We start from the raw sequence: 25,701 nt of genomic DNA, 5'->3' as shown, positions 1-25,701 counted from the left end.
GTCTAACAACTTCTCTCATGAAGATGTCCGCGAGTTCTCTGGCCGAGGGAAGTTTAACTAGCGGAACAAAATGAACCATCCTGGAAAAGCGGTCCACGATGGTGAGTATGGTGGTGTAGCGGCGGGATAGAGGAAGTTCCACTATGAAGTCCATGGCAATATGGGTCCAGGGACGACAAGGCACCGGAAGGGGCCGTAGGTGACCAGCTGGAGGAGTCCTGGGGGTCTTGGTAGTGGCACATATGCGGCAGGATCTGAGGTAATCAGCCACGTCTTGTCTCCAGGAGGGCCACCAAAAACGGAGGCCTAGGGCCTGGCAGGTGCGTCGAAGACCAAGGTGGCCAGAAAACTTTGTGAAATGGTGTAACTGAAGTATCCTTTCACGGTACACAGGAGGCACAAACAGTTTGTCAGGTGGGGTATGGGCTGGAGCAGATGGTTGGCTGTCTTGAATGCGTTGTAGGAGGGGAGAAGCAACGGCTAGAGATACAGCAGAGATAATACGGTTAGCTGGGACGATGGGTTCCGGGTCTGGTTTCTCCTCTGTGGCTGTGCAGAACATACGGGATAAAGCGTCGGCCTTGGTATTTTCAGACCCCGGGCGATAGGAAATAACATAATTAAAACGGGATAAGAAGAGAGTCCATCGTGCTTGTCTGGGGGTTAAACGTTTGGCATCAGCAATATACTGGAGGTTCTTGTGGTCTGTGAGAATAGTAACAGGTATGCGGGAACCCTCTAGGAGATGACGCCACTCAGTAAGGGCGAGGATGACTGCCAGTAGTTCCCGGTTGCCGATGTCATAGTTCCTCTCCGCAGGAGAAAAGCGTTTGGGAAAAGAACCCACAAGGATGTAGCGGCCCTTCGTATGTTTTCCGCTGAGATAGGACCGATTCAGCGCCGATTTCTGAAGCGCCTACTTCTATAACGAAGGGTTGAGAGACATCAGGGTGAACGAGGACCGGAGCAGATACAAACAGATTCTTCAATTTCTGGAAGGCCTGAACAGCGGAGGCAGGCCAATTATGACAGTCAGACCCCTTTTTAGTGAGCGCAGTCATGGGAGCCACAACCTTAGAAAAGTCTCGGATAAATCGTCTATAATAGTTAGCAAAGCCGAGGAACCTCTGGAGGGCTTTCAGTCCTTGTGGTTGAGGCCATTGCAGAATGGCATGCAGCTTGTCAGGATCCATTTCGAACCCTGTATCGCTAATGACATAACCAAGGAAGGGTACGCGGGAAACTTCAAATACGCATTTCTCCAATTTAGCGTATAAACGGTTTTCACGAAGGCGTGCCAGGACCTTTTTAACGTGTATCCGATGTGAAATACGGTCCGGCGAGTGGATAAGTATGTCATCAAGGTAGATGACAACGAATTGGTGAAGATAGTCCCGGAAACAGTCATTAACGAATTCCTGAAATACTGCTAGGGCGTTACAGAGCCCAAATGGCATTACTGTATACTCGTAATGGCCAGAGCGGGTATTAAAAGCTGTCTTCCACTCATCGTTCTGACGGATACGAATGAGGTTGTAAGCACCACGTAAGTCCAATTTAGTGAACACCTTTGATCCCTTCAGGCGGTCGAACAACTCGGTAATGAGTGGCAAGGGGTATGTGTTTTTAATGGTGATTCGATTGAGGCCCCGATAGTCTATGCACGGGCGTAGACCGCCATCTTTTTTAGACACAAAAAAGAAGCCTGCACCGGCGGGAGAAGCGGAGCGGCGGATAAAGCCCTTTTGGAGGTTTTCTTGGACATAGGCCTCCATGGCCTCAGTCTCGGCCAGGGATAACGGATACACTCTGCCCCTTGGGGGTACGGTGCCAGGAAGCAGGTCAATAGGGCAATCATAGGGACGGTGAGGAGGCAAGGAGTCAGCCTCTTTCTTATCAAACACGTCAGCATATCCCTGGTATTGCGGAGGCAGGGTGGTGGTATCTAAAGAGGCGATTTTCACTAAGCATGGTTGAGGGAACATGCAGGAGGAGCACCGCCAGGAAGTGATCTCACGGGTAGACCAATCGATGTCAGGGTTATGCAGCTGCAGCCAAGGGTAGCCCAACACTATGGGAGCAGCCGGAGAAGATATTACATGTAGAACCACAGTCTCTTTATGGAGAACCCCTATTTGGAGACGAAGCGGTGTAGTGTCATGGGTCACCGCTGCAGGTAGGAGAGGCCGCCCGTCGATTGCCTCCACAAAAACTGGAGAGGCTTTCTCCTGCAAGGGAATGTTGTGGAGCCTGCAGAAGTCGCGGTCGATAAAGTTTCCGGCGGCCCCAGAGTCAATAAGGGCTGGGGCTAGAATGGTTCTCTCCTGGACAGTGAGAGCAGCAGGCACAAACATACGCGATGTTCGGTCGTGGGGAAAAACAGCAGGAAGGCCTAGAGGAGACTCCCCAATCCTCCTTAGGCCCTGTAGTTTCCCGGCTTCACGGGGCAGGAGCGCACGTAATGACCTTGTTTGCCACAGTACATACAGAGGTCCTGTTGGCGCCAGAGGGTTCTCTCCTCCTCGGAGAGATGTGTGGAGCCGATCTGCATGGGCTCTTCAGGCGGAAGAGAAGCAGAGTCAGAAGCAGCGATACGTGGCGCAAAACGCACTGGACCCCTTCTTTGGCGATCTCGCTGTACCTGGCGTTCCCGGAGGCGTAGATCAATGTGGCCAATGTAGGCGATGAGTTCTTCCAAATCCGTGGGCAGGTCTCGGGCTGCTACTTCATCTTTCAGGCGGTCAGACAGGCCATTAGTGAAGGCAGCAACCAAGGCGTCGTTGTTCCATGCCACTTCTGCAGCCAGGGTACGGAATTCAATGGCATAGTCCGATAAACTGCGTGTACCCTGACGCAATGAGAAGAGACTTGACGAGGCAATATGGCCGCGACCTGGCCTGTCAAACACTTGACGGAAAGTGGTTACAAAGTCATTATAATTGTTGACCACTGGAGAGTTGCGTTCCCAAAGAGGAGTTGCCCAGGCCAGAGCCCTGCCAGTGAGTAGGGAGATGACATACCCCACACGGGCTCTGTCGGAAGGAAACAAGTAGGGAGACATCTCGAAGTGAATGGAGCACTGATTGAGGAATCCACGACAGGTAGCAGGATCTCCTCCATATCTGGGAGGAGGTGGTAAACGGAGGGTATGAAGACCTGGGTCAGCAGGCGGTGGAACAGCAACAGGTGCAGCAGCGGGCACAGGAGGAGGACCACGTGCTGGATCAGTCCTCGCCAGGAGGGTTTGCAAAGCCTGAGCAAACTGGTCCATGCGATGATCCAGACTTTCAATCCGGGCTTCACAGGTAGACATCTTCTGGCCAATCTCCGCGGGGTCCATGGTGACCCTTGGTACTGTAATGGTATGATGAGGCAGGACCCCAGATGGCGGAGGTAGCCAGGCCAAACAGGAACCAGAAAGTCAGAGAACCAACCGGGTCAGACAGGTAATCAGGATAAGCCAAATCAGAATCCAGAGACGAGGTCAATAAGCCGAATCAATACCAGACGAGCAGGAATCAGGAGCCGAATCAGGAGACAGGAACGAGGTCAACAAGCCAAGTCAAACCGGAGCAGGAGTCACAATCAATGCACAAGCAAATAGCAAAATACACCAACCAAGGGTGAACCAGAAGAGGAAGTCCAGGTTTAAATAGGGACAGGTGGAGGTGTGTCTTGCATTAAGGAGCTCACCCGAGGTTATAAAAACACGTTACGTATGTAACGTGTAATATTACTTTTTGGCCACACGGTGGCGCTGTGCTACCTGTTTGCCGCGTGGTCGGCCACGCGGTGAAGACGCCGACCGGGTAGCGGTGGTACTAGCTGCCCGGGAAGCCGGTCGAGGAGGCAGCGTCGCGGGACCGGCCACGGCGCGGGACCAGAGAGGCAGGTAAGTCCTTACACATATGTTGTGGGACTGTTCCGAATTACTTAACCTTAAAGAAAATATCGTCCAATTATTAATCTCGCTGTTCCACTCTCCATACTGGAATGGAAAAATTATTGATTTCCCAGAGGATATTGAGTGTACTTATATTTTTTGCTATAAACATCTGTTTGGCTAGGGATTGGAGAAAGGTTGGTCCACCTAATTGGACTATGATTACTAAACAAATTAATTATCAATATAAAATGGAAAAAGGATATTTTTATAAGCAAAAGAATCTCGACAAATTTAATAAGATCTGGGATCCATGGAAACTATACATAGAAGATGATACTAACAACATTTAAGTTTTGGATAATTGTAAAACCTTAGCTCTGGACATAATTAGTAATTTATTTATAAATATTGAATTTTACTCCTCTCCCCTGAAGTTAAGAATGTGGTGTGAGAATGAATGGAATTGGAAGATTAGAAGAAGATGATAATGAAAAACCGTATGTAGATATATTAATATCAGACGTATAATAATATGACTAAAACATGGGATATATATAGTAAGAATGATATTCTAAAATGTTATATAGGATATGATTGGAATCATATGGTTTGTTCTGAAACTGCGAGTTTATAAAATTGTATAAACATGTAAAAATAAAAGATAATAAACAAAAAAAAGAAAATTAATGGTTTGATGGGGGTAAATTGGAGTGGCTTTATTCAAAGATTGGGGTATAGGCACAGACTGACCAAAATGGGAGAAGAAAAGCGCACTTCCCAAATGTGGCTTTTTACCTCCCAAACAACCCGATAAACCCATCCATGGGGGGTATCACTGTACTCAGGAGATGTTGCTGAACACACATTGGGGCGTTTGAAAGTAACATATACCTGGAGCTATAAATTTATACCCAAAAAGAAAATAATAAAAAAAAAATTACTACCACAATCTTTGGGAAAGGCTGGTGGTAGAATCTCATGCATGGAAAAGGTTAAAATACTAGCATTTGAAGTACCTTGAGGTGTCTAGTTTTCAAAAATATATGGTTTGATGGGATAAATTGCATTGGCCAGTTTCAAAGATACCAGAAATAGCACATGGGGCAGAATGACCAGCTCTTGGAAAAAAAATGTTTTAAAATAGCAAAACGCTGCTTGTACAAATAGTAGAATCTATTTAGCACGTTTTTTCATTAGGTTTTTTTTGATGAGTAAAAGATTTTTCGAGTAAAAGTCAGAAAATGTGGGGTTTTTTTGTTTTTTTTCTTTCAGTTTTTCATTATTTTTTTATTTTTATTTTTTTTTTTATGGGAAATTAGATCAAAAAAATGTATCTGAAGAAGCCATATACGGTAACTTGTGTGGGTACCCTGAATGAGTGAGGAGAAAATTACATCTAAACATGAGCACCGCAAAAGTGTTAACAGCCTTGGTCCCAAAGGGTACAAAAGGTAAAATACAGCTTGGCCCTTAAGTGTGGCACTGTCATAGAATGCCAGCTTGAGACACTTACTAGACCGTAGACCAATCACAGAGCGGGGCTGCCTAGTCCTGAATAGCTCATAAAGATTGCCTGTGCGCTGAAACATCACTTACTGCAGAGTTCCCAACTACCTATGGCAACATCAGCACAAGCACTGTCCATCAAGAGCTTCATGAAATTAGTTTCTGTGGCAGAGTAGCTGCACACAAGTTGAAGATCACTATGGGCCAACTCTGGAGCAGTGGAAACATGTATTCTGGAATGATGAATAACTCTTCTGTAACAGGTGGGCAAATCTAGGTTTGGTGGATGCCAGAAGAACGTTACCTACTGTAATGCTTATTGCCCACAGTGAAGTTTGGTGGAGGAGGGATAGTGTTCTACATCTGTTTTTCAGGGTTTGGTCTAGTCACCTTAGTTCCAGTAAAGAGTAACATTAATGGTACAGCATACAAAGACATCATAGAAAATTATATGCATCCAACTTTTTGGCAACCATTTGGGAAAGGCCTTTTTTTGTTCCAGCATGACAAAGCAAGGTCCATAAAGACTTGTTTTGAGTTTGGTATGTAGCAAATTGAGTGTCCTTCACAGGACCCTAACCTTAATCAGATTGCGAGCTAGGGTTACTTGTCCAGCATTGGTGCCTGACCTCACAAATGCTCTTTTTGGAGAAATATTACCCCACATACAAAATCTTGTGGAAAGCCTTCAGAAAACAGTGGTGGCTGTTATGGCCAGAAGGGAGCAGGAGGTGAAACTCCATATTAATTACTATGGCTCTGGAAAGGGGTGTCAAACAAGCTCATACAGGTGTGATGGTCATATGTGCACATAGCCTTGGTCATATAGTGTGTGTTTGTAGAACCAAATAAAGCCCTATCATATGGGGAAAGAAATAACATTTGTATGAGTACTCTACACAGTGTGAATCCTGATTGAACAAATGTATGGTCAAAATACTGTGAATAAACCAGTTCATTAAGGGGTTATTATGAGAACATTTCTTTAATTTCACTAATTTACATGTACGTTATATTATAAACTCCACTATGCTTTTCAGGTTGCAGGTATATAGGCCAAGCTGCAGCAAGAATAAATGTTGACTTTGAATATGAAAGCCCATTAATGAAGACTGAAGTCCCGGGACCCAAGTCAAGAGTAAGCACACTGTTTTTTTACGTGTGTGTGTGTGCTTATATGTGTGTGTGAACCAAGGGCAATATGTTGACGCTTGCAGTGATATTTTCTCCCCTGATTGGAGGATCCTCTTCCTTGATTGAAGTGTCAGGGAAGACATCACTGCAGCTTCGCCAATTTGGCAGAAACCCACGCCGGCTTACGGGTTATGTCCACTTAAATGCAGACAACGTAAAAGAAGGCAGATTAGGAATTGAAGCTCGAAAAGAGAATAGCAGGGAAAAGACAGAAGATGCATGTTTGTCTGAGTTGTGAGTAGTCTGGCCTTGTTTTCGTGGATTCTTAGAAATTGCAGAATTTCCCAAAGTCAGTACATTCACAGTTTGTACAAATCCGAATTCACAAGTCTAATATGTAATATGTGTGTATATATAATATGAAAATGACTGTTTGAAACGGGAAATTAAACTCCTGTGTTAAATAGCAATTTGCTGCCTAATCGAAGTTTAAATTTAAAAGGCTAATTAGGGATTATTCTAGCCTTGACGTAGAATTAATCTAAATTTTATTAAAGACTAGTTAGTGGGCAGTACATGGTCCGACCATCCAGCATACGATTTCTTCCCTTCTGGACCAGGTAGGCTTAACACCCTGTCTACCGAGGGAGTGGAGAGTTTGAAGAACCATGAAGAAGGGGGAAAAGCATAGGCTCCTCTGGGAGGCCACATCTGCAAGAAGGTGTCCACCGCCAGGGAGAGTGGGTCCAGCAGCCAACTGAAGAAAACGTTGGTCTTGGCGATTCGTCCTGGGCGCAAAAAGGTCCAGGTGGAAGGGACCCCGACGCCGATTGAGGGACCGAAAAACACTCGGAAGAAGCCGCCAGTCACTCGCATCCCTCCAGTGGCGAGAGAACCAGTCCACCACCAGTTTGTCCCTGCCGGGATGGTACTCCGCCCGAATGGACAAATGGTTGCTCAGGCAGTACAGGTATAAATCCTTGGTGAGCTACATGAGGAGTCTCGACTGCGAACCCCCTAAACTGTTGATGTAGCGCATGGCAGAAATGTTGTCCATGCGCGGTACAAGAGAGCAGTGGGAAGATGGCCTGGATGGATGCCAACAGGAGGCCGATAACACTGGTGAGGTCCCTGAAGGAAACAAACCGACGGCCGAGTAACCTCCGATCTCCTTCTTGACAGCCAACGCTTTGGCTTGGGGCAACCAGAGCACCGCCACAATCAAATCCACAGTGAATCTGAGAAACAGAATTGACTGCATGGGGACAACAGCTGACTTCGCTTCGATGATTTAACAGAGGTCCTGAAGCAGATGCACCGTGACATATCCCGGCGCAGCGTCTCTGTTACTATCAGCAGCATGTCATCCAGATAGATGATAGAACGGACGCCCCGTGCGCGAAGGAACTCCATGACCAGTTTCAAGAGCTTCGTGAGACACCAGGGTGCGGAGCTGAGGCCAAAACGTAGGCAGGTGAACTTCCAGATCTGTTCCCGCCAGCAGAATTGGAGGTACCTCCTGTCATTTGGGTGGATGGGGACTGTGAGAATAGGCGTCCTTCAAGTCGAGAAGTGTGAACCAATCGTTCTCCCTGAGGAGGTCACACAGAAGATGGATGCCCTCCATCTTGAAATGCCTGTAAACCACGTGAGCATTGAGAGCGTGAAGATTGATGACGGGACAAAACTCTCCCGATTTCTTGCGCACGAAGAATACGTTGCTTAAAAAACAGGGAGGGTCCACCAGACGTTCGATGGCCCCCTTGTCCTGCAGGGAAGAGAGCTCCGAATGGACGAGGGCCGCAGCGCTGCACGCTAACCTGAGAGAGCACGGAGGGGAAAATTGCCGGGTAACAGACAGGAACTCTAACTGGAACCCCAACACAGTCTGGAGGACCCAGAACCGACCACATACAGGAAAAATGGCCCTGACGGCCCGCAACAGGAATATGAGGAAAAATGGCCTTGATCCTTACCCGATTCCCTCTGAAGGACCAGAATCCTCTCCCTCTGGTGGTTCTACATGGGAACGGGTTGCGGTACTGGGACCAGTAAGTAGATGAAGCGCCTGGATAGCGGGGCCTAGACCCGATGGCGGCTACTCTGCTGGAGGCACAACCCCCTCTTCCAACCAGCCCTGAGGGGAAAAAAGGGTCCCCAGAACGGAAAACACATCTCATGGAGGTCTGGGCCTTATTAAGGGACATAAAGACATTAACGTACTGGTTTAAGTATTTCAAAAACTTGTCTCTTTGGGCGCCAGCTCTGCCAGTTTCGAGTCCAGCTTGAAGAGGGCAGCTTTACGGCGTTCTGCCGATATAGCCTAGTTAACGTTGCCCAGCAGACAGAGAGTCCTCTGAGTCTATTCACGAACAAAGTGCGCATCCACCGGGTTACACATACACATTGATGCTCACACAGACAAACACACTTATGTATACATTCTCATTCTGACAAATACACATACTCTCTACCACCTACTTATGTCACCCGCAGCTGTCTCTATCCACCTCTTTAAAGCTGCATGCCATGGGCCTACAGATTACATTTTTGGCTCTTTCACACTGGGTGAGCAGCATTACCTTTTACCTCCTGACCCAACTTCACATCCATGCTGACACACACACGTACACATCCATGCTGACACACACACAGTACACGTCCATGCTGACACACACAGTACACGTCCAGGCTGACACACACACAGTACACATCCATGCTGACGCACACACACAAGTACACATCCATTCTGACACACACACATACAGAAATACACATCCATTCTGACACACACACACACACAGTACACATCCATGCTCACACGCACAGTACACATCCATGCTGACACACACACACACACACACACAAGTACACATCCATTCTGACACACACACAAGTACACATCCATTCTGACACACACACACACAAGTACACATCCATTCTGACACACACACAGAGTAAACATCCATTCTGACACACACACACAAGTACACATCCATTCTGACACACACACACAAAGTACACATCCATTATGACACACACAGAAGTACACATCCATTCTGACACACACAGAAGTACACATCCATTCTGACACACACACAAGTACACATCCATTCTGACACACACACAAAGTACACATCCATTATGACACACACACACAAGTACACATCCATCCTGACACACACACACAAGTACACATTCATTTTGACACACACACACAAGTACACATCCATTCTGACACACACACAGAAGTACACATCCATTCTGACACACACACAAGTACACGTCCATACTGACACACACACAAGTACACGTCCATACTGACACACACACAGTACACGTCCATGCTGACACACACACAGTACACGTCCATGCTGACACACACACAGTACACGTCCATGCTGACAAACACACACAAGTACACATCCATTCTGACACACACACACACACAAGTACACATCTATTCTGACACACACAAGTACACATCCATTCTGACACACACAAGCACACACACAAGTACACATCCATTCTGACACACACAAGCACACGTCGATTCTGACACACACACACACAGTACACGTCTATTCTGACACACACACACAGTACACATCCATTCTGACACACAGTACACATCCATGCTGACACGCACAGTACACGTCCATGCTGACACACACACAGTACACATCCATGCTGACACACACACGCACAAGTACACATCCATTCTGACACACACACAAGTACACATCCATTCTGACACACACACAAGTACACATCCATTCTGACACACACACATCCATTCTGACAAACACACAAGTACTAATCCATTCTGACACACACACACACATCCATTCTGACACACACACACACACACTAGTACACATTCATTCTGACACACACACATCCATTCTGACACACACACAAGTACACATCCATTCTGACACACACACACAAGTACACATCCATTCTGACACACACACAAGTACACATCCATTCTGACACACACACAAGTACACGTCTATTCTGACACACACACAGTACACATCCATTCTGACATACACAGTACACATCCATGCTGACACACAGTACACATCCATGCTGACACACACACACATCCATGCTGACACACACACACACAAGTACACATCCATTCTGACACACACACATCCATTCTGACGCACACACACAAGTACACATCCATTCTGACACACACACACACACACAAGTACACATCCATTCTGACACACACATCCATTCTGACACACACACAAGTACACATCCATTCTGACACACACACACATCCATTCTGACACACACACACACAAGTACACATCCGTTCTGACACACACACACCCATTCTGACACACACACACAAGTACACATCCATTCTGACACACACACACAAGTACACGTCTATTCTGACACACACACAGTACACATCCATTCTGACACACACACAAGTACACATCCATTCTGACACACACACATCCATTCTGACACACACACAAGTACACATCCATTCTGACACACACACACATCCATTCTGACACACACACACACACAAGTACACATCCATTCTGACACACACACATCCATTCTGACACACGCACACACACAAGTACACATCCATTCTTACACACACACATCCATTCTGACACACACAAGTACACATCCATTCTGACACACACACACAAGTACACATTCATTCTGACACACACACATACAAGTACACATCCATTCTGACACACACACAAGTACACGTCTATTCTGACACACACACACACACAGTACACATCCATGCTGACATACACAGTACACATCCATGCTGACACACACACATCCATGCTGACACACACACACACACAAGTACACATCCATTCTTACACACACACACACACACACACACAAGTACACATCCATTCTGACACACACACACACACAAGTACACATCCATTCTGACATACACACATCCATTCTGACACACACACAAGTACACATCCATTCTGACACACACACACACACAAGTACACATCCATTCTGACACACACACACAAGCACACATCCATTCTGACACACACACACACATCCATTCTGACACACACACACACAAGTACACATCCATTCTGACACACACACACACATCTATTCTGACACACACACACACGTACACGTCCATTCTGACACACACACAAGTACACGTCCATTCTGACACACATACACACAGTACACATCTATTCTGACACACACAGTACACATCCATTCTGACATACACAGTACACATCCATGCTGCCACACACAGTACACATCCATTCTGACACACACACTAGTACACATCCATTCTGACACACACACACATCCATTCTGACACACACACACACATCCATTCTGACACATACACACATCCATTCTGACACACACACACACATCCATTCTGACACATACACACATCCATTCTGACACACACAAGTACACATCCATTCTGACACACACACATCCATTCTGACACACACACACACACACAAGTACACATCCATTCTGACACACACACATCCATTCTGACACACACACACAAGTACACATCCATTCTGACACACACACACACACACAAGTACACATCCATTCTGACACACACACACACAAGTACACATCCTTTCTGACACACACACAAGTACACATCCATTGTGACACACACACACAGTACACGTCTATTCTGACACACACACACACACAGTACACATCCCTTCTGACATACACAGTACACATCCATGCTGCCACACACACAGTACACATCCATGCTGACACACACAAGTACACATCCATTCTGACACACACACATCCATTCTGACACACACACACAAGTATACATCCATTCTGACACACACACACAAGTACACATCCATTCTGACACACACACACACAAGTACACATCCATGCTGACACACACACACAGTACACATCCATGCTGACACACACACACAGTACACATCCATGCTGACACACACACACACACAGTACACATCCATTCTGACACACACACAGTACACATCCATTCTGATACACACACACACACACAAGTACACATCCATTCTGACACGCACACAAGTACACATCCATTCTGACACACACACAGTACACATCCATTCTGACACACACACACACACAGTACACATCCATGCTGACACACACACACACAGTACACATCCATGCTGACACACACACACACACACAGTACACATCCATTCTGACACACACACAGTACACATCCATGCTGACACACACACACACACAAGTACACATCCATGCTTGCATATATATATACACTTACACTGTGCGAGTAGCCTCAGTTTCACAGAGGGTCACGTGACATCACAAGATACGCTTCTGTCTCCCTTTGCGGGTTCAAAATTGTTTGGAAAGGGCTTTTGGTAAGAAGCATCATTTCTATACAACTTTTAGCCAATACTAGGAGACAGGAAGGAGTCGCACCAGGCCACCTAGAGGCATGGGCCCCTGTAGTTACTCAAGGTGTCTCTGTTATGTATAGTTTGATATAAGCTATTATTTATTTATTTTTCTCAAAGTTGCCCAGGCGCAGGTTTTATTTAGCTGTACGGTAACAAAGGAACAAAGTAAATATATATATATATATATAAATTTATATATAAAAGCTAAATCGGCTAATAACAATCGGTAACTAATTCAATACAGTATACGTGAGCTTGTATGACGCTTCTTTGAAAGTGGACTCGGTTCCTTCAACAACAAAGCAAAGTAATTACTTCTGATGGTCACACGACTTCTATGCCAGCAATAAGGGAATGTATAATTGTGCAGACATGCCATGCATGACAATATTACTGAAGGAGCCTTATAAGCTATAATTTTTCTTTTTCTTTTTTTTCTTGTAGGAGTTAATTAAGCAGCTGAATACCATTCAGGTAAGGCTCCAAGGCATCAGCATTTATAACATAAATGTCCCAGTTTACCATGAACAGGCTAGGAGTTGTGGGTCCCAAAAAAATAGCTTATTATTATGAGCAAGTGCTAAAGTTAGCGCTGTATCTTCCCAAAAATCCTTACATAGTTAAAATTAAAAGCATTTAAAATACCGAAGGAGTGGGAGTGTCTACTTAAAAAAGAAACTAATGCTTTGATAGGATAAATTGGAGTGGCCGGGTTTAACCCCTTCAGGACCGGGATTTTGATACTAACGTGTCGCTAAAGGACCGGAGCCGTTTTTATGTTTTTGCCATGTCTTTCTTCAACTGTAATTTCTCTCTTATCAATTGGTGCACCCACACAAATCATATATTGTTTTTTTCAGCACAAGTAGGGCTTTCATTTGAAACCATATTAAGCTGGGTAGTACATTGTTTTGTTTGAAATAAACTGGAAAAAGTGGGGAAAAAATGAAAAAAAAGCATTTTTTTACAGTTTTGTATACATACAAATTGTACACACATTGAACCAATGGGAAAAAATTATCCCAAATATATTCATTAAGTTGTCCTGATTTGGAAACCACCCAACATGGCCAGGATTTTTATCTATTTTGACCAGTATAGGGCAAATATTGCAAGGCATGCATTACGTTTTTGAAATGTAATTTTTTTCAAATTTGGCATGGTAGTCTAATAACTGCAATAGTTGTCACAGATACTGATTATCCCCCCAAAATTATATGTTTATGAACAGTAGATAAGTCAAGGTGTACAACTAGGGTCATTTTGACACTTTTCAAACAGGGATTTTATCGCCAATTGCTGCCAAATTTTGAGGTATTTTTATATTTTTTTGTTTTTTTGCATATGTTGCAATGTTGCTTTAGATTTTATATTATATTTTGTATAGAATATGTGCAACTGCAGAACAAAACACCAAATTGTGTTCACCAACATCCCCCGGTTCCAACAAGGCCTCACATGCATGGTTCATGCATTTTTTGAGGAAGCTATGAGGGCAAAACTGGAACATGTGCATTTTAGTTTTCAAATTTGGAATTTTCAGAAATTGGTTTGCTGAGCCCATATCCCATTTGGGACATTTTGGAAGCCCCCCACTGTAAATTACCCCATAAAAGTATATATTTATGAACAGTAGACGAGTCAAGGTGTTCAACTAGGGTAGTTTTGACAGTTTTCAGCCAGCCATTTCTTCACTGATGTCTGCCAAACTTCACAGGGAAATTATTTTATTGCATTTTTAACGCATACATTTCAATGTTGCACTGGATTTCTTGCACAGCATAAGTGCAACAGTGGAAGAAAACACCACATTTTGTTCACCAACATCCCATGATTCCAACAAGACCTCACATGCATGGTTCATGCATTTTTTGAGGAAGCTATGAGGGCAAAACTGGAACATGTGCATTTACATTTTTTAAAATATTTTTTTTTATCAGATTACTTGTAAGTGACAGGTTTAGGCCGCTGACATCAATCAGGGAGACCGATCAATAATCAGCGACTTAAAATGTCACCGACAAGTGATCAGGTAATAATTATGATTTTTTTATTTATTAATAATTTGTGTTTTTTCATAATTAACCTAGATGACCCCTCTCTCTTTGTAGAGCAGGGTCATCCATGGGCTGCCATAATGATCCGATCATTCCTATTGGCTAGGAGCGATCTGATCAGCCCAGCCCAGCATTTGACCTGGAAGCACCCTGGACTTTCAGGTCAGTGCTGTTATTCTTTTTTATTATTATTATTTTATTATTTATTTATTTATTTTTTATTTTTTTTATTTTTCTTTATTATTATTATTTTTTAATTTTTTTTTAACTCTTTCAATGCTGATGCTCCATTGAAGCACAGCATTGACTGATATTTAGTCCCCACAAGCTTGTGGGGACTAATATTAACCCCTGCAATGCTGCGATGGGGGGTCATACACAATCGCAGCATTGAAGGGGTTAATTGAGGAAGAGGGGGGGTAGGGGTTAACTGAGCAAGGGAGGGGGTGGGGGGGCTGGTCTCCACACTCATGTGGAGACCAAAGAACCCCGTCTCCCTGTCCCTGAAGCTGCCTCTGGCAGCTGGGACACAATCTCCAATAGACTGGAGATTGTAGGGGAGGAGTCTCTCTGATCAGTCCTACAGGACTGATCAGAGGACTTCTGGGGGGTCGTTTTTGCTGTTGCTGGTCTGCCTGGGCTTCCAGGCAGACCACCAGCAGCAGAGACCCCTACAAAACGGCAATTAACCCCTTCAATGCCGCGATCGCGGCATTGAAGGGGTTAACGCTGCACTGACGCTCTCATGGAGCGATCAGGCAGCAGGGGGGTGTTGGATCAGGTCCCCACACTTGTGTGGGGACCCATTCAACACCCCCCCTTCCCTGAAGCTGCCTGTGGCAGCTGAAACCGCGATTGCAGATTTTTCTGCAATCGCTGTTTCTGCCTACAAAATCACTCCGTGGGAGTGATCGTAGGCTTGGGGGCGGGTTTAGACAGGCTGTGCTGTCTGCCCAGGAGTCCTGGGCAGACAGCAGCAGCAGCGCCCCCACGATCACCGCGATTGTGGTGATGTGGGGGCGTTTTTTGGAGGAGACGTACCTGGTACGTCCCGGTCTACCGGTGACTGTTAACCAGGAAGTACCAGGTACGTCCCGGTACGGAAGGGGTTAAAGATAGGGCACAGACACATACTGACCAAAATAAGAAAAAAAATCTCCGCTTCCCGAATGTGGCATTTTAACCCCCAAACAACCAGACAAACCCATGCATTGTTTTCACAGGGACATATACCAGGAGCTGTAAATTCAATATAAAAAAAATTAACTACCACAAATTTTCATAAAGGCTGGTGGTAAAATTAGTGCATGAAAAACGTTAAAATACCTTAGGACATGGGGGCAGTAGGACCAGATGTTAAAGTTCCAAGTTGAAAAATGCGCACTTTCCAAATGTGGCATTTTACCTCCCAAACAACCTGACGAACCCATGCATGGGGGCATCACTGTACTTAGGAGATGGTGCTGAACACTAAAGTAAGGTGTTGTGCTTTAGCATCTATCAGGAGCTGTGAATTCATATCCAAAGTACAATGTGTGGGAAAAAAAATACTACCACAAAGTTTGACAAAGACTGGTTGTAGAATAAATGCATGGAAAGGGTTAAAATACTAGCATTTGAAATACCCTGCAGTGTCTATTTTTCAAAAATATATGGTTATATATACACTCCATAGGTGTCCATATAGGTCCATAGGTGATTCTTGAGATGCATTTTATGGATGTACCGGAACATCTATAGGGGACTGAAGGGGTTAAATCATCTTTTGTTCCTTCCGTGACTTTACTGATTTCAGACTTTTAAAAACGAACACCAAACCATATCCAAAGAAATACTCTCTGGTCACTTTATTAGGTACACATGTTAAATTGATTGATAACACAAATAGCTAATCAGTCAATCACATGGCATCAACTCAATGCATTTAGGCATGTAGACGTGGTCAAGACGACTTGCTGAAGTTCAAACCGAGCATCAGAAAGAGGCTGGTCTGAGTATTTCAGAAACTGCCGATCTACTGGGATTATTTTAATGCACAGCTATCTCTAGGGTTTACTGAGAATGGTCCGAAAAAGAGAGAATATCCAATGAGCGGCAGTTGTGTGGACGAAAATGCCTTGTTGATGTCAGAGGAGAATGGGCAGACTGATTAAAGATGACTCGTTACAACCTAGGTATGCAGAATACTATGAACGCACAACACCTCGAACCTTGAAGCAGATGGGCTACAGCAGCAGAAGACCACACAGGGTGCCACTCCTGTCAGATAAGAACAGGAAACTGAGGCCACAATTTGTACAGGCTCAACAATTGAGCATTGTTTAAACGCGACAGCCTACCTGAGTATTGTTGCCGACCATGTCCATCCCTTTGTGACCACAGTGTACCCATCTTCTAATGGCTACTTCCTGCAGGATAATGCACCATGTCACAAAACTAACATCATCCCAAACTGGTTTCTTGAGCATGACAGTGAGGACACTGTACTCAAATGGCCTCCACAGTCACCATATCTCAATCCAATAGATCACCTGTAGGATGTGGCGAAACGGGAGATTTGCATCATGGATATGCAGCCGACAAATCTGCAGCAACTGCGTGATGCCACCATGTCCGTATGGACCAAAGCCTCTGAGGAATGTTTCCAGCATCTTGTAGAAAGCACGCCACGAAGAATGAAGGCAGTTCTGAAGGCAAAAGGGGGTCCAACCCGATATTAGTAAAATGTGCTTAATAAAGTGGCCAGTGAGTGTATAATATAATCTTTTATAGTAAATTATACTGTTAAAATAAGGACATCTAAAGCCCTTCTAGTCCTGAAAACAAAATCCGATATATAACTTGTGTCACTTAATGTGAGAAGAAAATTACTGCAAAACATGAGTACCGCAGAAATGTTAAAACAGCCATTGTCATGAAGGGTACAAAAAAATTAAATAAGCCATTATCGTTAATACATACATGCGTGGAATGCACATCTGTCAGTGCTTAGAATTTATAAATTTGGTTACTATCTGATGAAAGGTTCACTTGCCCAAGTGGAAATGTTATGAATGTAATTGTATTGAAGAATTTTATGTTGTACTTTTTTATTTTTAGAACGCTGATGCTGTGAACTTTTTTTGCAACTATGAAAAAAGCAGAGGAAACTATCTTGTTGATGTTGATGGGAATCGAATGCTGGACCTATATTCCCAAATATCATCCATTCCCATTGGTAAGTGCTATAACAGTCCTAGAAGTGTATACACTTTTTTGTCAATATAGGTTAGGAGCATTTTATTTTTTATTGGTTGTGGTTCAATAACTTGGTTAAATACCAAATATACACTATATGTAGAAAAGTATTGGTGCATCTAATACCAAGAGGGACCTTGATTACATTGAATTCTAGATACATAGACATGTAGTTGGTCCCTCCTTTACAGCTATAAAAGCTTCCATTCTTCTGGGAAGGCTTTCCACACAGTTTTGGAGTGTTTTGGAATATTTGCCCATTCATCTAAGAGCATTTGTGACACCAGACACTGATGTTGTACAAGAAGGGTCACAATGTCCATTTCGGTTCATCCCAAAGGTCTTCCACACCAAACTCATCCAACCATGTCTTTATGGACCTTTACAGAGGGGCAGTTATGGTTAATGGAGTGTTTAGGGTTAATTTAGGGGCAGTTATGGTTAATGGGGTATTTAGAGTTAATTTAGGGGCGGTTGTGGTTAATGGGGTATTTAGGGTTAATTTAGGGGCGGTTGTGGTTAATGGGGTATTTAGGGTTAATTTAGGGGCAGTTATGGTTAATGGAGTGTTAGCAATAATTTAGGGGAAGTTATGGTTGATGGAGTGTTTAGGGGAAGTTATGGTTGGGGTGTTTAGGGTTAATTTCAGGGGCAGTCATGGTTGATGGGGTGTTTAGGGTTAATTTAGGGGCGGTTATGGTTGATGGGGTGTTTAGGGTTAATTTAGGGGCAGTTATGGTTAATGGGGTCTTTAGGGTTAATTTTAGGGGCAGTTATGGTTGATGGGGTTAATTTAATGCTGAGATTAATTAATTTAATAAAGTTAACTTAAGGTGCAGTTAGAGGTAAAGGGGGCAAACGAAGTGGAATCTAAATCCTGGGGGAAGTGATGATTAATGTATATATTTATAAAAGTATGGTGATATTCTCTGAATGATTCGGATCCCTGTAAGATCCAGATCTTTGAACGATTCTCTGCCTTCAGTGACATCACTAGAGTAGGCAGGCAGAAGGGTTCATTGACTATAGTGAAGGCGGAGGGGCCAATCTGTTGTGTGCCTGCAGGGAGAGACTGGGAAACAGTAACTCCTGTGAGTCACACTGAATGATCCGAGGATTCGGATCATGAATCGGATCATTTCAGTGAACGCGTCGAAATTATCAGATTCACTTTAATGATCCGAACTTCCCATCGCTATTGCCTCCTGTATTTAAATCCATGTAAGTACCGTATTTGCTCGATTATAAGACGACCCCGATTATAAGACGACCCCCCAAAATCTAAATATTAATTTAGGAAAAAAACAAAAAGCCTGAATAAAAGACTACCCTATAGGAAAAAAAGTTTTACTAGTAAATATTAATTCATGTAAACAATATTTTCATATTTAATAAAAGCTATGATTGAGAAAAATATATATTTTTTTATTTCCTTTTATTTGCCAACCTGCCCCCCCAGTTATGCACATCTGCCCCCAGGGTTGCCACTCTGCCCCCAGAAATGCCTTATACCCCCTATTTGCCACTCTGCCCCATGATATGCCTTTTAATCCCCTATATGCCAGAGTGGCATATAGGGGGTTAAAAGGCATATCATGGGGCAGAGTGGCATATAGGGGGTTAAAAGGCATTTCTGGAGATATATATATAACTGCTAACAGCAATCACACCCCTATCAAGCCAAGGCAGCCAGTACATGCTGGAACCTAGGATGATAGGAGTGTGAGTACAGCCTCCCTATGCCATGCTACCACCACCACCCTTACACATCCATACTAACACACACTCATTCACAAACATTTAAATACTCATTCATTCCATTAATCACATATACACACACACGCTCAAACCCCCCAGCCCCCCACCCCCTTACCTGAACTGCTGATCTCTCACTCAAGACTTCTGCAGGGGCCCGCTGTGCGTGCAACTTCTCTGGCCCCGCCCCCAGAGGAAGGAGGGGGAGGCAGAGTTTTGTGACACGCTGCTAGCTTCTTGTTCTCCTGCTGCTCGCGACCAAAGCCCGGTAAGTAGCATGGCCCCACCGGACATTTTGAGGTCTGATTAGTAGACGACCTCGATTATAAGACGAGGGGTATTTTTCAGAGCATTTGCTCTGAAAAAAACCTCGTCTTATAATCGAGCAAATACGGTATTTAAATGTTTCTATTGCAACCTCCCTCTCTCTTCTTTCCTCCAAGCTATTAAGAACCTTTAATCTTTCCAGATCATTTCTGTCTTGTAAACCACTTACCATTTTGTAGCTCTCTTCTGAATTCTCTCCAATGTGTCAAAAGCCTTCTGGAGATGTGCTCTCCAGAGCTGTACACATTCAAAACTCTGGGTGAGGCCTTACCAGAGATCTGTCACCAGAATCAGGAATCTGCACTCACTCCCCACAGGAACTCAGGTGCTTATCTGTGCCAGGAAGGGCCAGCTCCCCAGTAAATCAAAATAGAAAAAGGCTCCAGGCACTCAAGGGTTCCATCAGGCAGATTTATTGAAAGAGACGAACAACAACGTTTGGACCTCACGATGAGGTCTTTATCAAGTTACCAGAGATCTGTGGCATAATCACCTCCTTCCTTCTGCTACCAGTGCCTTTACCTATACAAGCCAGCTTCTTGCTTGCTTTTTGAGATGCTTTATTGCATGGTTTGCTTACTTTTAAGTCAGAAATAATTACTCTCTTTTCTGTTGTCACTGACAAAACAGTGCCACCAATGCTATATTCTGCCTTCGGATTTTTTACTTCCCAAAGCGCATTATTTTACGTTTATCAGCTGCCACACTCTCGACCGTACTCCTAATAAAATGAAAGCGGCCGGCGTGCACACGCATGAGCATCGGGTGGGCCGGTCCATGGGCCGGCAGACCAGCGTTCACGTGGTGCGACCGCGAGGTGAGGTGGTAGAGCCTGTCCTGGTATGTGTGTGTGTGTGTGTGTGTGTGTCTGGGTGTCGGTGTGGCAGAGCCTGTCCTGGTGTGTGTCTGTGTGGCAGAGCCTGTCCTGGTGTGTGTGTGTGTGTCTGTAGGTTGGTGTGGCAGAGCCTGTCCTGGTATGTGTGTGTCTGTGGGTTGGTGTGGCAGAGCCTGTCCTGGTATGTGTGTGTCTGGGGGTTGGTGTGGCAGAGCCTGTCCTCGTGTGTGTGTTTGGCGGTCGGTGTGGCAGAGCCTGTCCTGGTGTGTGTGTCTGGGTGTCGCTGTTACACAGCCTGTCCTGGTGTGTATTCGGTTGTCTGTTTCCTGGCACTTTACTTGCAGGAATTTAGTGCAAGTAATTTACTGTAGGAATAAATAGGATTATTTAACCCCTTAAGGACCAGGCTGTGTTTTACCTTTTGTACCATTGGGACCGAGGCTGTTTTAACACTTTTGCGGTGTTCGTGTTTAGATGTAATTTTCTCTTCACTCATTTAGTGAACCCACACAAATTATATGTTGTTTTTTTCAGGACAAGAAGGGCTTTCTTCAGATACCATTGTTTTAATCATATTATCTAATTTCCCATAAAAAAAAATAATAAAATATGATGAAAAATGTAAAAAAAAAAACCACATTTTCTGACTTTTACCCAAAAAATCTTTTACTCATCCAAAAAAGCTAATGAAAAAACCTGCTAAATATATTCTACTATTTGTCCTGAGTTTAGAAATTTAGAAACATAAATGTTTTTATGTTTTTTTGCTTTTTTCTGCACGTTATGGAGCATTAAGTACAAGTAGCGTTTTGCTATTTCAAAACCATTTTTTCCAAATCTGGTAATTCTTCCCCCCATGTGCCATTTCGGGTATCTTTGAAGCTGGCCAATGCAATTTACCCCATCAAATCATATATTTTTGAAAACTAGACACCCCAAGGTATTTCAAATGCTACAATTTTAACTCTTTCCATGCACTAATTCTACCATCAGCCTTTGTCAAACTTTGTGGTAGTAATTTATTTTGTGTTTTTTATATCGCTAAAATTGCTCTTCAGGTATGGATTTACAGCTCCTGGTATACATCACTTTCAAACAACACCCCAATATGTGTTCAGCAACATCCCCCGAGTACAGTCATACCCCCCATGCATGGGTTTGTCGGGTTGTTTGAGAGGTAAAACGCTACATTTAGGAAGTGCACATTTTTTAACTTGGAACTTTTACATCTGGTCATTCTGCCTCCATGTCCTAATAGGACCATCTTTGAAGCCGGCTAATTCAATTTACCCCATCAAACCATATATTTTTGAAAACTAGACACCCCAAGGTATTTCAAATGCTAGTATTTTAACCCTTTCCATGCATGAGATTCTACCACCAGCCTTTGCCACACTTTGTGTTAGTATTTTTTTGGTATTTTTTTTTTACACAAATTGTACTTTGGGTACAATTTATAGCTCGTATACGTCACTATCAAACAACACCCTAATATGTGTTCAGGAACATCTCCCGAGTTCAGTCATACCCCACATGTATGGGTTTGTCTGGTGTTTGGGGTTAAAATGCCACATTTTGGAAGTGCGCTTTTTTCCTCCCCATTTCGGTCAGTCTGTGCCTATGCCCTATCTTTGAGCCCGGCCACTCCAATTTACCCCATCAAACCATTCATTTTTTTAAATTAGACACCCCTTGGGTATTTGAAATGCTTTTATTTAAATTTTTCCATGTCAGGATTTTTGGGAAGATACAGCGCTAATTTTAGCACTTGCTCATAATAATAAACTTTATTTTTTTATTTTATTTATTTTACTCTTTTTGGACGTTTTTTTTTTTTACATTTTGCTGGAACTGGATAGTTCCTCTAAAGCATAATAATTTTTAAATGTTTTTTTTTTTAATATTTTACTAATCACATAGTGATTAGAAAGCTGGGCTCCATTGACTTGTATGGTTGAATGCAGTACCTGTATTCAACCTGCAAGTGGAGCCAGAGTTCTCTAGAGGGTCTGGAGACCGTCTAGCCAACTTTTAAAACTTTATTATTCTTTTTCCCGGGCCGCCGCCATCTTGCGGATGGCGAAGACAGCGTGCAGCTGCGGCTGTGACCGCTCTCCGGAGCGGTCACAGCCCACCCAGAGGTAAGTGTTTGGTGTCGCTGGATGCCTCCTGATCGAGGCATTCCAGCGACACCATTGAGGTTCAGGAGGTGATCGTTGATCGCCTCCTAAACGCTTTTAAAACAATGTATGGCGGCTGTTGACGCCCCGGGGAGGGGCCAGACATGGCCCATCATGCCGATCTCGGTGTTGCTGAATGCCTCGACATCGAGGCATTACAGCAACACCGTTTAAGCTTAGAAAGTGATCGTTGATCACTTTCTAAGCTTGTTTAAGTCTCATGACGTGTCAGGCACGTCATAGGTCGTTAAGTGACCGTTTTGTATGACGTGCCTGACCCGGCAATGGACGTTAAGGGGTTAATTTGTATTTATCTAGAGATAAAACGCCCTCCTGAATTTGTAGTCTCTTCAGAGGACAAAAAGGTTTTGTGTTATTTACTCTATTTCAATCTGCATATTTTATTGAAAAGGATTAGTGGTACTAAATTGTGGCTTCAGGCGTCCCGTGTACGATGACTTTTTTAGTGTACTGATTACTCCCAATCCCATCACATAAGATTCTATTTTGTATTATCTGCCGAGCACTGATGTAATCTTTATCCAGTATACATGGATGCCGAGGAGTTAAGATTTTGTCTATTTTATTTATTTCCATAAAATGGCCACCAAAATCCTCAGCACCAGGCCCATGTTGCTCTTAATCTGGCCCTGATCAACTTGGTGTGCTTCAGCCATCTTAAATTCAGCTTGTACCCACAGTGTGCTCTAGCCTTGTGTAGTTTTATCTGGCTAATCTTGTTTTACATGGTTTGTAGATTGTTTAAGTAACTTAGAATTGATAGAATGACATATAAAAGTTGATCAAAAAACGGTTTGTCCACTGCTTTTTTTCATTATAACCAAATTAACCCTGTGTTAATATGCATTATAAAGCTAAAAGGCCATATTTTATCTCAGTGAAAAATGAGTGCGGCCCATGCACACATACATTTCTGATGAAATGGCCCACTGCAGAAAACACTGGGGCACCTCTAGTCTAACGTGTTGCAGACCTTTGCATCATCTGCTGAAAGTCATACCATACCATTAAGACCTTCAATATTACTAATAAAAATATAAAAAAATACAGGTCCCAATACTGATCCCTGATGTACCCCACTAGTAGCCTCTGCCTCTGAATATACACCAGTAACTACAATCTTCTGCCTCCCATCACTAAACCATTGCCTTATACATTCAACTATTCAAACCCAAAGACTGCAATTTACTTCTATGAGGGAAAATGTTGAATGCCTTCATAGTCTATTATCTTCGTTACCCAGTCAAAAAATAAATTAGTTTTACATGATCTTCCTGTAGAAAACCTGTGCTGTTTCTGATCATGCAAACCATTTACTTCCATATATTTAACAATCAATTTTTTTTAGCATGGCTTCCATTCATTTGCCAACTACTTATGTAAAGCGTACTGATCCCTAGCTGGCCAAGTCTTCCCTACAACTTTTTGTGCAGTGGTACTACGATTGCCTACTTCTAGTCTTTTGGAACTTCTCCTGTCATTAGTGACTGATTAAATAGGTCTGCTAGTGGTTTTGCCTGAACATGTTGCAGCTCTTTTAATAATTTTGGCTGCATCACACCAAGTCCCATAGATTTGTTTTAACTTTGGAGAGTTCAAGTAGAACTTTTCGCTCTGTAAACACAGCTGTGTCACATGTCACCCTATTTCTCACAGATAACAAGCGTCCATCACCACCTTCTTCCTCTGTGAAAACAGAAATATTTATTTGCAGTCGGGTAGATCTTTATCCTAATTTATACAATTCCCCATTTGTGTCTTTTGTTTAATTGTTCTGTGTTTGTTTTCTTCTCTCACCTACCAGACTTGCCTACCAGTCTCTCCGTTTTTGAAAAATCCATGTTTCTCAAATTAAATACTTTGGTTTTAGTGTGGTGCAATATGGTCTCTCCGTATCTTAAACCACCCTGATTCATGAAATCTTGAGTACAAACAGTCTCCTACAGTGCTAAAGCTACTGCTTTAGACACAGTCCTTGTAGGGAATTTATGATGTCTGCTCCTGGCTTATCAGGCTGTTTCCAGAGCATTTGTACACATTACCACCAAGCTATTTTCAATCTTTGTGTCACAACATGTTGTGGTTTAGTTTTTTCTATATCCATACTGATCCTACAATTCCTTTCCCAACTTCCTAAAGCTAAGCCCTTCCTTGAACCTACTCTAGCTACCTCATCCACCAGACTGGTAGCAGGAGTAGGTTGTTTACATCCTGAAAATTGATTGGCAACCCAAGGCTTGAGGAGAGATACATGATAAACTGAGTGCAATCTACAGGAGTTAGGAAAATGAAGCCGGACATT

General features: G+C 43.5%; 1 protein-coding gene across 2 annotated transcripts in view; it reads left to right on the top strand.

Moving 5' to 3' along the window:
- Positions 1–25,701, top strand: part of ABAT (4-aminobutyrate aminotransferase) — a 335,639-nt gene that overhangs the window by 74,270 nt on the left and 235,668 nt on the right. For both annotated transcript variants that reach the window (XM_053472272.1, XM_053472273.1), the window contains exons 3-5: positions 6,433–6,530; positions 13,432–13,461; positions 18,144–18,261. In XM_053472272.1, coding sequence (XP_053328247.1) covers positions 6,433–6,530; positions 13,432–13,461; positions 18,144–18,261 — 246 coding nt within the window. The remainder of the gene's footprint in view (positions 1–6,432; positions 6,531–13,431; positions 13,462–18,143; positions 18,262–25,701) is intronic.

Source organism: Spea bombifrons, chromosome 7 (assembly GCF_027358695.1).
Source record: "Spea bombifrons isolate aSpeBom1 chromosome 7, aSpeBom1.2.pri, whole genome shotgun sequence".
In the NCBI taxonomy this organism is placed as follows: Eukaryota; Metazoa; Chordata; class Amphibia; order Anura; family Pelobatidae; genus Spea; species Spea bombifrons.
Note: the sequence above shows the minus strand (reverse complement) of the source record. Positions and strands in the feature narration are given on the sequence as shown.